The following is a 13,816-nucleotide window of genomic DNA, read 5'->3' on the forward strand; positions in this document are numbered from 1 at the left end:
TTCCAGGTGTTACGGTTTCCTCCCACAGTCCAAAGACGCGCAGGTTAGGTGGATTTACGGGGATAGGGTGGAGGAGTGGTCCTGAGTGGGGTGCCATTTTGGAGGGTAGGTGCAGTCTCGACGGGCTGAATGGCCTCCTTCTGCAATGTAGGGATTCTATGGAACAGAAATAGTCTCATATGAAATATCAAGCAGACGGTATAACAATGTTCAGGACTCTCAATGTCCCTCTGGGCCTGCGGGGGTGGGGGCAGTGGGGAAACCGGTGATGGTTTCTCTGATCTCTGAATGAAATGTTATTTTTAAAGTGAAGGGTGTCTGTACTGGAAAACCTGAGTACCAAGTGCCAGCTTTAACCATTCTCCAATCAGTTACAGCACAGCTCCCTCTACATTGCCCCATGAAACACTCCCAAAGCTGATACAAAATGGTGTTGGATACAGAGTAAACCTACATCGATGCTGTCCCCATCAAACATTCCCACAATAGGTATAGCACAAGGTTAGATACAACGTAAATCCTCCTTGGCACTGTCACCATCAAATACTCCCAAAACAGGTACAGCATGGGGTTGGATACAGAACAAAACCCCTTCTACGCTGACCCCATCAAACACTCCAGGACAGATACACCACGGGGTTAGATACAGAGTAAAGCTCCAGTTGCACTCTTTACAATCTCTTATTCTATCTTCAAATAAGAATCAGAAGTTCGGTTGATTGGAGATGTCCAAAGTACAACTTTATTTGCTAATCATTCACCTTGATACACTTGCATGAAAACGGAATCAAAAATGTTGATCAAAATAATACATAATGAAATGAAAGCCGCTTATTGTCACAAGTAGGCTTCAAATGAAGTTACTGTGAAAAGCCCCTAATCGCCACATTCCGGCGCCTGTTCGGGGAGGCTGTTACGGGAATTGAACCGTGCTGCTGGCCTGCCTTGGTCTGCTTTCAAAGCCAGCGATTTAGCCCTGTGCTAAACAGCCCCTGGCTCAACTGGTCAGAGCATAGCGAAAAGATGTAAACAAAAGCGTAAGAAAAGTATGAAGAAAACTACTTCAAACAAAAATCAGTAGATGGTTCATCAATTCATAAAAGCATAAATTCGGAACAAAACCTTAACCACAAAGTCATACTCTTAAAAGACATTTTTACCGATTATCCAATCCCTCATTTACTCGCATTGGTTTCTAATTATCAGCTGGGACTTCCTGATTTATTCAAATAAATGTCTGCGACTTAGAAAATGATTTATTATTCAAACATTGGGCATTACTTAAGATTTCCTAATGTCCATCAAATTAATTCAGGGTGTATGTGCACCAGCCACCTGTGCCAATCTTACGAAGATAATGTACTTGCATTAACCTTGCTGTTGCTAAGTATTTCATACTAAATGTAATGGAATACAATGGTCTTAATTGTTACATGAAACACTGATACAAATTTTTATGTAACAATGCCTGAATTTCTGCAAATATGGCAACAGATTATTCCTTGTCTGAAACAATGACTATCTTTCCACAGTCATGGCTTTTTGAATAATTCCATTCTCTAGCTATGCACTCAATCTATCCTTAAAGGTGCCAAATAAATCAATTTGATAAATGTGATGTGCTGCATTTTTGTAGATCGAATTGGGGCAAGACCTACTCAGTTAATGGTAGGGAGTTGGGGAAAGTTATAGAACAAAGAGATCTAGGAGCACAGATTCATAGCTTCTTGAAAGTGGAGTCACAAGTGGACAGGGTGGTGAAGGAGACATTCGGCATACTTGGTTTCATTGGTCAGGACATTGAATACAGGAGTTGTGATGTCTTGCTGAAGTTGTACAAGACATTAGTACAGTCACACTTGGAATACTGTGTACAGTTCTGGTCAACCTATTATACAAAGGATATTATTAAACCAGAAAGAGTGCAGAAAAGATTTACTTGGTTACTACCAGGACTTGATGGTCTGGGTTACAAGGAGAGGTTGAATAGACTGGGACTTTTTCCATGGAACATAGGAGGCTGAGGGGTGATCTTATAGAGGGCTGTAAAATAATGAGCAGCATAGATAGGGTTGATAGTCAACATCTTTTCGCAAAGGTAGAGGAGTCTAAAACCTGAGGGTTTAGATTTAGGGTAAGAAGTGAGTTACAAATGGGTCGAGAGGGGCAATATTTTCCCACATAGCGTGGTGAGTGTCCAGAACGAGCTGCTAGAGGCAATAGTAGAGGCAGGTACAATTTTGTCTCTTAAAAAGCATTCAGGCAGTTATATGGGAAAGCTGGGTATAGAGGGATAGGGGTCAAATGCGGGCAATTGGGACTGGTTTAAAAACTGGGCGGCATGGACAAGTTGGGCCGAAGGACCTGTTTTCATGCTGTAAACCTCTATGACTCTATCCAACTGCAGCACAACATCCCTACATTTACATTCCATTTCCTTTGCAATAAACAATAATATTCCATTAACCTTCCTAATCACTGGCTGTACCTGCAGACTAACTTGGGATCAGGCACCCCAATCCCTCTGTACCTCAGAGTTCTGCAATCTCCCACCATTTAAATAATATTGTTTTATTTAATACTTTTTGACAAAGTGGACAATTCACATTTTCCAAAGTTATGCTCCATCTGTCAGGTTTTTGCCACTCACTTAACCTATTTGTAGTCCTTTGCAGACTTATTAAATCCACTTCACAAATTACTTCCCTCCCGGTCTTTCAGGCATCAGAAAATGTAGCCGACAGACATTCAATCCCGTCATCCAACACATTCATACAGATTGTAAATGGGTGAGAGCCCAGCACTGATCCTGATGACATTCCACTTGTCACATCTTACCCACCCAGAAAGAATCCATTTATACCTACTGGCTCATTCCTGTTCGCTAACCAATCCTCTATCCATGCTGATATGTTGACCCCACACCATGAGCTCTTATTTTGTGTAATAACCTTTGATGTGGCATCTTGCTAAATACCTTCTGGAAATCCAGATAAAGCACATCTACAGCTTCCCCTCAAGTGAATAAATGTAATCAGGAAAAGTCCAACAAATTCAAATATTTTCCTGTTAAAAGTTAATTGATTAAACAGAACATGATTTTTAAATATCGTGACTGGCGAGGGATAATCACAGGTTAAAGAAGTGTGAATAGTGTCAAGCCAGGACAGCCTTCTTCGCAGCCTTCAACACATCATCAATGAAGACGAACATCTTGCCAAGGTCATCCGCACACCCCCACTACCTGCCTTCAAACAACTGCACAACCTCAAACAAACGATTGTTTCCCGCAAACTATCCAGCCTTCAGAACAGCGACCACGACACCACACAACCCTGCCATGGCAACCTCTGCAAGACATGCCAGATCATCGACATGTGGACCACCATTACACGTGAGAACACCACCCACCAGGTACGTGGTACATACTTGTGCAACTTGGCCAATGTTGTCCACCTCATACGCTGCAGGAAAGGATGTCCCGAAGCGTCGTACATTGGCAAGACCATGCAGACGGTGCGACAACGGATCAACAGACATCGCACGACAATCACCAGGCAGGAATGTTCCCTTCCAGTCGGGGAACACTTCAGCAGTCAAGGCGGCCTTCAGGATGGGCGACAGCGCAGAATCGCTGAACAGAAACCTATAGCCAAGTTCTGCACGCTTGAGTACGGCCTCAACCAGCACCTTGGATTCAAGTTGCATTACATTTACCCCCCACCATCTGGCCTGGGCTGGCAAAATCCTACCAACTGACCTGGCTTGAGACAATTCACACCTCTTTAACCTGTGATTATCCCTCTCTCCAGTTGCACTGTCTGAACCTGTAAAGACTTAATTACCTGCAAAGACTCGCATTCAAAGTATCATCTTGCACCTGACTTTGTCTATATATGGGTTTGTGGAACCGACCTCTTCATTCATCTGATGAAGGAGCTGCACTCCGAAAGCTAATGATTCCAAACAAACCTGTTGGACTTTACCTGGTGTTGTAAGACTTCTTACTGTGACCACCCCAGTCCAACGCCGGCATCTCCACAGCATTGGCATGAGCACTAGTGAGACAGAAAGGTGCCTGTGGCTCATAAAGCAATCAAAACTGATGGATTAGGATCTCTGTAGAGGTCAGCAACTTCTTGGAAAAAAATCTAATTCCCAATCACCAAACTAAAGGATCACACGATGGGACATCAGGTTTTATGACTTTTAATGCAACAAACAAACAAACTAGAAGCTACTTAGACAAAGGGTCATCTGGACTCAAACACTAGCTCTTTTTTCTCCCTACAGATGCTGACAGACCTGCTGAGATTTTCCAGCATTTTCTCTTTACTTTTTGAAGCTACTGTAACTCGCAAACCTACACATTAAACTATAAAATAGAATTTTGCCCTTTTACACAACCGAGAATAACACGATTATAGTTACTCGGTCCTGGAATTTAATTGTCTCAGAACCTGTTCAAAGTGATGATTCATTCCCGAGGATTTACTTCCGTTCTTCGGCCAAGACACTGAGAAACAAAAGGGAGAATAGAATAGAATGTGAACTGGCAAAATACATACAAATGGACTGTTAAAGTTTCTATGATTATGTAAAAAGGAACCTTTTTGCTCAGACAAAGGTTTGTCCATTCCAGATAGTCAGGAGAATTTAGAATGAGGAATAGAGATCTCTACAGCCACCTCGTTCAACACTCTGGGATGTAGATCATCAGCATTTGGGGATTTATTAACTTTCAACCCCATTAATTTCTCCAGAACTACTTTTTCACCAATACTAATCTCTGCCAGTCCGTTGGTTCTCTGGTGTTTTGGGGACTATTTCTGCATCTTCCTCTGTGAAGACAGACACACATTGTTTAGTTTCTCTGCCACTTCCTCATTCCCCATTCTAAACTCTCCTGTCTCTGCCTGGAATGGACCCACATTGGTCTTTGCGAATCTTTTCCTTTTCACATTCCTGTAGAAGCTTTTCCAGTCGGTTTTTATGTTTCTCAGCAGATTGCTCTCATCAGTTTCTTCATCTTCCTTTGCTGAATTCTATTGGATCTCATGGAATCTTTAATTTTTCTTGTTAGCCACGGTTACATCACTTTTCCTGAAGAATGTTTGTTCCTTAAAGCAATCTATATTTGTTGTATATATGTGAATAAAAAGTTGCAAAAATTCCACAGGACTAGAGACTGCTCTCCCCTTTCACAGAGAGAGCGCTGACTGGAGGTAATTTAATCCGAGGGTCAGCACACCTCAGGCGAGGGACCTGGTTGACAAGGCGGGGCTCTTCATGAATAAACTCAGCCTGTACGGGAGTTGAATCCTCACTGTTGGCCTTGCTCTGCATCACGAACCAGTCGTCCAGTCAACTGAGCTAAGCAACCCCCTGATAAATATGTCATAATTCCTTAAATATTAGGTATTCCCTGTACCAATCAGAGTCCCAGTCCACCTCAGACAACTTGCTCCTCAAACCCAGATAAGTTAAACAAAAGAACCATGTAACCACCAGGGCCCGTCTACATGGCAATGTGGCATGCTTTGGGGGTACCAAACAGAAATGGAAACTAAATATCTTCAAACTTCCAAACACCTTTTCTCTCTGTGATTCTTGTGCAATTTGAAGCCAGGTATTAGCAACAAGGCTCAAAGAGCATCAGCCCACTGGAGGCAAAGTGGTGAGACCGGCCAGTGCAGCAGAAAGAAACCCTCCAACCATCCCCACTGACCACCTGTCAGAATGAACAAAATGCAGTCCTGGATGTAGAGCGGAAACAATAACAGCAGAATCCAACCCCTGTAATCAATTGTGAAATTGTTGGTGTCACAGCAGATGCGATGAAACGTGTAGTCCCATCTCACATTGAGAGGTGACTGGCCTCTCCCCAGTGTGAACTCGCTGGTGTCTCCGCAGGTTGGGTAACTGAGTAAATCCTCTCCCACACTGAGAGCAGATGAATGGCCTCTCCCCAGTGTGAACTCGCTGGTGTCTCCACAGGTGGGATAACTGAGTGAATCCCTTCCCACACTGAGAGCAGGTGAATGGCCTTTCCCCAGTGTGAACTCGCTGGTGTCTCCGCAGGGTGGATGAATCAATGAATTCCTTTCCACACTGAGAGCAGGTGAACGGCCTCTCCCCAGTATGAACTCGCTGGTGTCTCTGCAGGTCGGAGACTTCAGTAAACCCTTTCCCACACTGAGAGCAGATGACTGGCCTCTCTCCAGTGTGAACACGCTGGTGTTTCTGCAGGTTGGATACCTCAGTAAATCCCTTCCCACAGAGAGAGCAGATGAATGGCCTCTCCCCAGTGTGAAATCGCTGGTGTCTCCGCAGGGTGGATAACTGAGTGAATCCTTTCCCACACTGAGAGCAGGTGAATGGCCTCTCCCCAGTGTGAACTCGCTGGTGTCTCTGCAGGTCACATACTTCACTAAATCCTTTCCCACACTGACAACAGATGAACGGCCTCTCCCCAGTGTGAACTCGCTGGTGTTTCTGCAGGTCGGATACTTCAGTAAATCCTTTCCCACACTGGGAGCAGGTGAATGGCCTCTCCCCAGTGTGAACTCGCTGGTGTCTCAATAGGTGGGACGAATCACAGAATCCTTTCCCACATTGGGAGCAGGTGAACGGCCTCTCCCCAGTATGAACTCGTTGGTGATTCTGCAGGTTGGATAATTGAGTAAATCCTTTCCCACACTGAGAGCAGGTGAATGGCCTCTCCCCAGTGTGACTGCGGCGATGAATCTCCAGCACAGATGGGGCTCTGAATCCCTTCCCACAGTCCCCACATTTCCACCGTTTCTCCATGTTTTGGGTCTCTTCGTGTCTCTCCAAATTGGGCAATCACAGATACAACACGGGTACGGTTTCTCCTCACTGTGTATGCTGTTCTTTTTTTTTCAGGCTATGTAACTGGTTAAAGCTCTTTCCACAGTCAGTTCACTAGAACACTCTCGATCGGGTGTGTGGGTCTCGGTGCTTTTCCAGTCACACTGATGTTTGATATAATTAGAAGCTGACACTTCAAGCAATCATTTCTTCTTCTAGATTCAAAGGCGGATGATATTCAGGTTCCAAGGAATCGTGTGACTGTCAGATCGCGATGTAACGTTTGTAATTTCTCCTCATCTAATATCCTGTGAAAACAATTTACAAAAGTTATCATTGTTCGTACAGGATAGAAACTCAGAACAGACAATTCTAGTTCCTCTGGAACATTATTTCCTGTCTCGTTCTCCAAAAGCTATAAATCTCCATCCCACACAATCTCCCTCCATTCTCACTCTGCTGTATCTGATATTCACACTCCCAAATCTCCTGAAGGTGCTGATTCATGTTGATTGACAGATCCCAGCTCAGCTCACTGCTTCCTGACCAGGACACAGAGATTAGAATAGGAGCAAGAGTAGGCCATTCGGCCCACCGAGTCTGCTCAACCATTCAATTATATACTTGGCCAATCTACCTCAGAACTGATTTCCCACACTATCCCCCATATCCCTTGACATCTTCAATATTTAGACACCTGTCAATCTGTGCCTTGAACATACTTGACTATTGAATCTCCAGAATCCTCTGGGGGAGAGAATTCCAAAGTTTCACCACGTCCTGGAGTGAAGAAATCCCTCCTCATCTCAGCTTTCTCTCCATTTACCGCCAGTTCCCCAGAATGCTCCACACCCTCAATCAGAAATCTGTATGTGGGGAGGCATGGGGGTGGGGGGGGCAGCATGTGATACGGCTACGGAGTAGCTGCCTTTCCGCAGGTTCTGGTGCCACTCATCTGTAATCTGACACTTATCCTGATTGCCCGGCACTCATCTATCTAATCCTTGAATTAATGTTTGTTATCATGTCCTTGGAAGAATCAGAGTTTGGTCAGGTATGATTCTGCCGAAAAAAAGTCAGGAAATCCATTGGTAAAACAGCGCAGGTGGATTCAGCAGGAATGGAGCCGCCTTTTCAACATGGCGGCCTGACCCTCAGGAGGTCCCTCTACCCCGCGCTCACCGGGTGGTGGCGAAAATGATGACTGCCGACATTATCCGTTTTATTGACCAGAGGCGGAGTGTGCTGACTCAATATCGGTGTCCTCATGAGGCCCAGCTGCAAAACGCCATGAAGAGGCTCGATGATCCGGAGGAGAGAATCCTGAACGTTCAGCAAGATGCCTCCTCGACGGAGGCAAGAATTCAACCTTTGAAAACCAGCCGAGTGGCGTGGCGGAGGTCCTGGAGGACTTGGAGAACCGAGGGTCGGAGAAAGAACATCCGAGTCGTTGGCCTGTCAGATGGTCATCATAGAATTTACATTGCAGAAGGAGGCCACTCAGCCCATCGAGTCTGCACCTTGGAAACAGCACCCCAGCCAAGCCCATACATCCACCCCATCCCCGTAACCCAGTAACCCCACCTAACCTTTTAGTTGGACACTGAGGGAAATTTATTGTGGTCAATCCACTGAACCTGCACGTCGTTGGACTGTGGGAGGAAACAGGAGCACCCGGAGGAAACCCACGCAGACATGGGGAGAACGTGCAGACTCCGCATAGACAGTGACCCAAGCCAGGAATCGCACCTGGAACCCTGGAGCTGTGAAGCACCTGTGCTAACCACTGTGCTACCGTGCTGCCCATAAATGATGTTATTTTCTGTCCATTTAGTGTGGAGGGTAAGGCTCCCGTTAGGTTCTTCGAGGACCGACTGCCACGTTTTCTCAAGCTGGATGTGAAGCCTGGGCATTTCAAATTAGAAAGGGTGCATCGGTCTTTGAGGCCAAGGGATAGTTTTCATCCCAGGCCTGTAATCATTCGCTTCCACAACTTGAGAGAATGTCCTGGAGAGGGAACGGTGAGGTGGCACCTGGCTCCAGGAGGGAGTGAGGATTTACTTCTTCCAGGAATTTTCGGCAGCAACACAAAGAAAGCGTTGAGGCCTCAACGAAGTTCAACGGCAACTCAAGGCTGTGGGGAGTGAATTACGTTATGATTTATCCTGAGACCCGAAAAATGGTATCCAACAACTTTGTCAAGTCTTTCAATAATCCAACTATTGCCTTGACCTTCATTAAAACCACAAAGGGCAAGGATCTGGAGAGATGGTTTGTAGCTCGGACAAACTCAGGTTCTAATCCAGATTCTTTCCCTGTCATGGTGTTGTCTGAATTTCAGAATCACAGAAATACACATAGGGACAGGAGTAGGCCATTCAGCCCCTCGAGTCTGTACTGCTATTTAATGAGATCATTGCTGATCTGTGACCAAACTCCATGTCCCTTAATATCTTTGCTTAACAAAACTCTACCTCAAATTTAAACTTAACAACTGATCCAACTTCACCTGCTGTTTGTGGGATAGATTTCAAAACCTCTCCCACCCTATGTGTGAAGAAGTTCTTCCTACCATCTGTACTGAGCTGTCTAGTCCTAATTTTTAGACAATGATCCCTAGTTTTAGAATCTCCAATCAGTGGAAATAGTTTATCTTCATCTGCCCTGTCTTTCCCTGTTAGTATCTTAAATATCTGATCACACCTTAAATGTCTAAATTCTAGCAAAAACAGGCCTAATTTGTGGTTAAAACTTTGGGTCAGAACCGCTGCTTTCTCTCCCTCGCCTTCCACAGCATCCTGGGACACAATTCATCCAGACCTAGTTATCTAATAATCTTCTGGGTGGCACGGTAGCACAGTGGTTAGCACTGCTAATACTAGCAGTAGCTCACAGCACCAGGGACCTGGGTTCGATTCCAGGCTTGGATCACTGTCTGTGTCGTCTGCAGTTTTCCCCATGTCTGCGTGGGTTTCCTCCGGGTGCTCCGGTTTCCTCCCACAAGCCCTGAAAGATGAGGTTCTTCGGTGAATTGGACATTCTGAATTCTCCAGCCGTGTACCAGAGCAGGCGCTGGAATGTGGCGACTGGGTTTTTTTTATAGTAACCTCATTGCAGTGTTAATGTAAGCCTCCTTGTGTCACTAATAATAAAGATTATAATGTAAGCCTACTTGTGACAATAATAAAGATTCTGAATGGGCCAAAGGGCCTCTTTCCGTGCTGTAAAACTCTATGATTCTAAAGATAGAGGTGGGAGAGGGAGGGAAGGATTGAATTGATAGAGAAACTGCCAAAGCCTCAACATTCACCAGCTCCAAGGACACACCTTAGCTCCCTTTCCAAACTGAAAGCAGCCTGAGCTGGATTTACATTCCCCTTAATTGATCATTGCTGGGTGATAATCCTGTACTTCCTCACCTCACACCACTGTGACAGCACCTTCACTACACAGACTGCAGCAACTGACCAAACATCACCTTCCCAGTTATTCCTGAAGGCACCACCTTCCCAATCTGGCCCCTTGCCTGAGGTGCGGTGATCCTCAGGTCACATCACCGCCGGTCAGCTCTCTCCCGGGACCAAGCCCTGGTTAGCAGCCGCCATCTTGGAGAAGCAGAGCGCATGCGCTGGCGTCTTGGTGACGCAACAGTTGGTGGGCGGAACCTGAAGGTTTCTGATCCCATCCGGGTCCTAGTGCCCATTGAAGTTGGCCACAGTTTAATGTCCATAATAACCTGTTAAGTTGCAGCCATCTTGGCAGAGTTTGTGGATCTTACAGTCTATAATATCTAGTATCCTTGTGCCGAGCGTGACATCTTGAATCTACTCTTGGGTCTGGTTAAAACAGTGCATTGTCGCTGGGTGGGATTGGTGGCATGGTAGCACAGTGTATAGCACTGTTGCTTCACAGCTCCAGGGTCCCAGGTTCGATTCCCAGCTTGGGTCACTGTCTGTGGAGTCTGCACGTTCTCCCCGTGTCTGCGTGGGTTTTCCTCTGGGTGCTCCGGTTTCCTCTCACCAGTCCTGAAATGTGCTGTTAGGTAATATGGACATTCTGAATTCTCCCTCTGTGTACCAAAACAGGCACCGGAATGTAGCGTCTAGGGGGTTTTCACAGTAACTGGCACTGTTTTTTAAAAAAAATTTAAATATTTTTTTTATTCTCCTTTTTCACATTTTCTCCCAAACTTACACCCACCAACAATAAACAATAATCAGTAACAAATTTGTCAATCCCCATATCAATAACAACGATCCCATCCTCCCACCAAACCCCAAACATTAGCCCGCATGTTCACACAAACAAATGACAAAAAGGAATTAGGGATCACCCATAGTCGCCATTAACACACACAGCCCCCCTCCCCCAACCCTCCCACCCCCCCGCCCCAACTAATGTTCTATGTTATCTGCTTCTTGAAAGTGCATAATGAATAATGCCCATGAATTGTAGAACCCCTCCATCCTTCCCCTCACTTCAAACTTAACCTTCTCAAGAGTCAAGAATTCCAACAGGTCCCCCCGTCACGCCAGGGCACAGGGTGGAGCGGTTGCTCTCCAACCTATCAGGATCCACCTTCGGGCGATCAACGAGGCGAAGGCTACAACATCTGCCTCTGCACGCGTTTTCAACCCTGGGTGGTCCGACACCCCGAATAGGGGCCAGTTTCACGTGCACCACTTTAGAAATTATCCTAAAAACATCCTTCCAATAATCCTCTAGCTTTGGACAGCACCAAAACATATGAACATGATTAGCAACCCCACCCGCCCGCAACGTTCACACACATCTTCTACTCCTTCAAAGAATTGGCTCATCCTCGCCCTCGTGAGGTCTGCTCTGCATACCACCTTCAGCTGTACCAGCCCCAAACTTGCGCGTGAGGTGGAGGCATTCACTCTCCGGGACACCTCACATCAGAACCCCTCCTTCATATCCTCCCCCAACTCTTCCTCCCACTTTGCTTTGATCCCTTCCAGTGGTGCCTTCTCCTCTTCCAAAATAGCTCTGTAAACTGCCGACACTACCCCCTTCTCCAGTCCCCCTGTCATCGGCACCTCCTCCAGCAATGTGAAGACCTGCTCCACCGGGAAGCTCTGTATCTCCTTTCTGGCAAAATCCTGAACCTGCATGTATCTAAACATTTCCCCTTGCTCCAGCCCATACTTCGCTTCCAGCTCCTTCAAACTTGCAAACCGACCCCTAAGAAACAAATCTTTTGGTGTCTTAATCACCTTCTCCTCCCATTTCCGAAAATTTCCATCCCACTTCCCTCGCTCAAATCTGTCGTTTCCCTGAATCGGCATTTCCCTTGACTCTGCCCCCAACCCGAAGTGTTGGCGAAACTGCCTCCAAATTCTCAATGAAACTATTATTACCGGACTCCCTGAGTATTTCCCCGGGGCCATCGGGAGCGGCGCTGATGCTAGTGCTTTCAATCCCGACACGCTGCACAAACTGTCCTCCATTCGTCCGTTCTGATCCACTGGGAATCAACCCCACTGACCCAGCTCCGCACCTTCTCCACATTCGCCGCCCAGTAGTAATACATCAGGTTCGGAAGACCCAAACCCCCTGCCTGCCTTCCCCTCTGTAGCAGCACCTTTCTAACTCTGGCCACCTTCCCTCCCCATATGAACAAAGTAATCCTTGCCTCAATCTCTTTGTAAAAAGCTTTTGGCAGGAAAATCGGCAGGCATTGAAAAATAAACAGAAATCCCACAAGGGAAAACAACCTCCTAAGAAGCTCCTTGAGAATCTTTCATGTCTCGATTCAGCTGCCTTCATTCCTCTAAACTCCAATAAGTACAACCCAGCCTACTTAACCTCTCCCCATAAGAAAATCCCTCCATACTCGGGATCAACCTCGTTATCCTTCTCTGGACTGCCTTCAAAACCAATTGTCTTCCGTAGATAAGGGCACCAAAACTATTCAAAGTATACCAGGTGCAGTCTAACTAATGCCTTGTATCGTTTTAGCCAGACTTCCCCATGTTTATATTCTATTCCCTTTGAAATAAATGTCAACATTCAATTTGTCTCCATATTACCTGCAGAACTTGCTTTGTGTGGTTTCTGCACGAGGACCCCCAATTACCCCGTTACTTCAGCTTTCTCCAGTCTTTCTCCATCTAAATAATTTTCCGTTATGTTCTTCCGCCTACCAAAGTGTCTAACCTCACATTTCCCTACATTATGTTAAGTTTTTACTCAGTAAGTTACGCTGTCTCCGTCCCTCTGTGGATATTCTGTCATCCACTTGCCTTTCTATTTTTGTATCTGCAGCCATGGCAATAGTACATTCACTTATTAAACACAGTATTGAAATTCATGTATATCACATCTACTGGTCCCCCTCTCTCTCGCCTTCTCGTTATCACCTCAAAGAATTGCAATAAATTTGTCAGGCATGATTTACCCTTCACGAAGCCGTGTAGACCCAGCTTGATTACACTCTGTATGCTTAAATGCTCAGCTATTAAGGTCACTGGCCTATAGTTACCTGTTTTTGATTCCCTCCCTTTTCAATAAGGGTGATACATTGGCAGTTTTCCAATCCTCTTGGGGTAAGGTGGGAGGAGCCTGGAGTGGAGCTTATAAACCAGCACAGAACAGGCGGGCCGAATGGCCTGTTTCCCTGCTGTACACTTTCTGAAACTTTCGAATCCAATATCCGTAAATTCTCAGGGTAAAGGCTTGTGTCCACCTCAGCTCCGAGCTGGGAAACCGGACAGATCCTAAAGTGGAAAATGGAAACGTTTAAAATCCAACACAAAACACATTTCTCTCACATCTAACCCGCGGTTCCATTGTCTCCGGAATTCCCCGTTTTATTTACATTTATTGTACATTTTCTGCTGATCCCAATCCGCGGGAACCGTCCGTCTCTGTCCTCCTGCCCTCGGCTGAAGACGTCTCCGCTCAGAGATTCGTCTCCCTCAGCTGCTTAGTGAGAGGTTTCTCCCCCCGAGAGATCTTCGTC

At 45.8% G+C, this 13,816-nt stretch overlaps 1 protein-coding gene across 3 annotated transcripts; it reads right to left on the reverse strand.

Moving 5' to 3' along the window:
* Nucleotides 1-719: 719 nt before the first annotated feature.
* On the reverse strand, nt 720-10,449 carry LOC140418639 (uncharacterized). Of its 3 annotated transcripts, none has more exons than XM_072502199.1 (2): nt 10,358-10,449; nt 720-7,139 (listed from the first exon to the last, which is right to left on the reverse strand). In XM_072502199.1, the coding sequence occupies exon 2, from the start codon at nt 6,808-6,810 to the stop codon at nt 5,824-5,826; it is 987 nt and encodes a 328-aa protein (XP_072358300.1). In that variant the 5' UTR covers nt 6,811-7,139; nt 10,358-10,449; the 3' UTR covers nt 720-5,823. The 3 variants fall into 3 exon arrangements, with proteins under 3 accessions (XP_072358300.1, XP_072358299.1, XP_072358301.1); XM_072502198.1 differs by having other exon boundaries at nt 10,251-10,436; XM_072502200.1 differs by having other exon boundaries at nt 10,310-10,432.
* Nucleotides 10,450-13,816: the final 3,367 nt, after the last annotated feature.

Source organism: Scyliorhinus torazame, chromosome 5 (assembly GCF_047496885.1).
Source record: "Scyliorhinus torazame isolate Kashiwa2021f chromosome 5, sScyTor2.1, whole genome shotgun sequence".
Taxonomy (NCBI): Eukaryota; Metazoa; Chordata; class Chondrichthyes; order Carcharhiniformes; family Scyliorhinidae; genus Scyliorhinus; species Scyliorhinus torazame.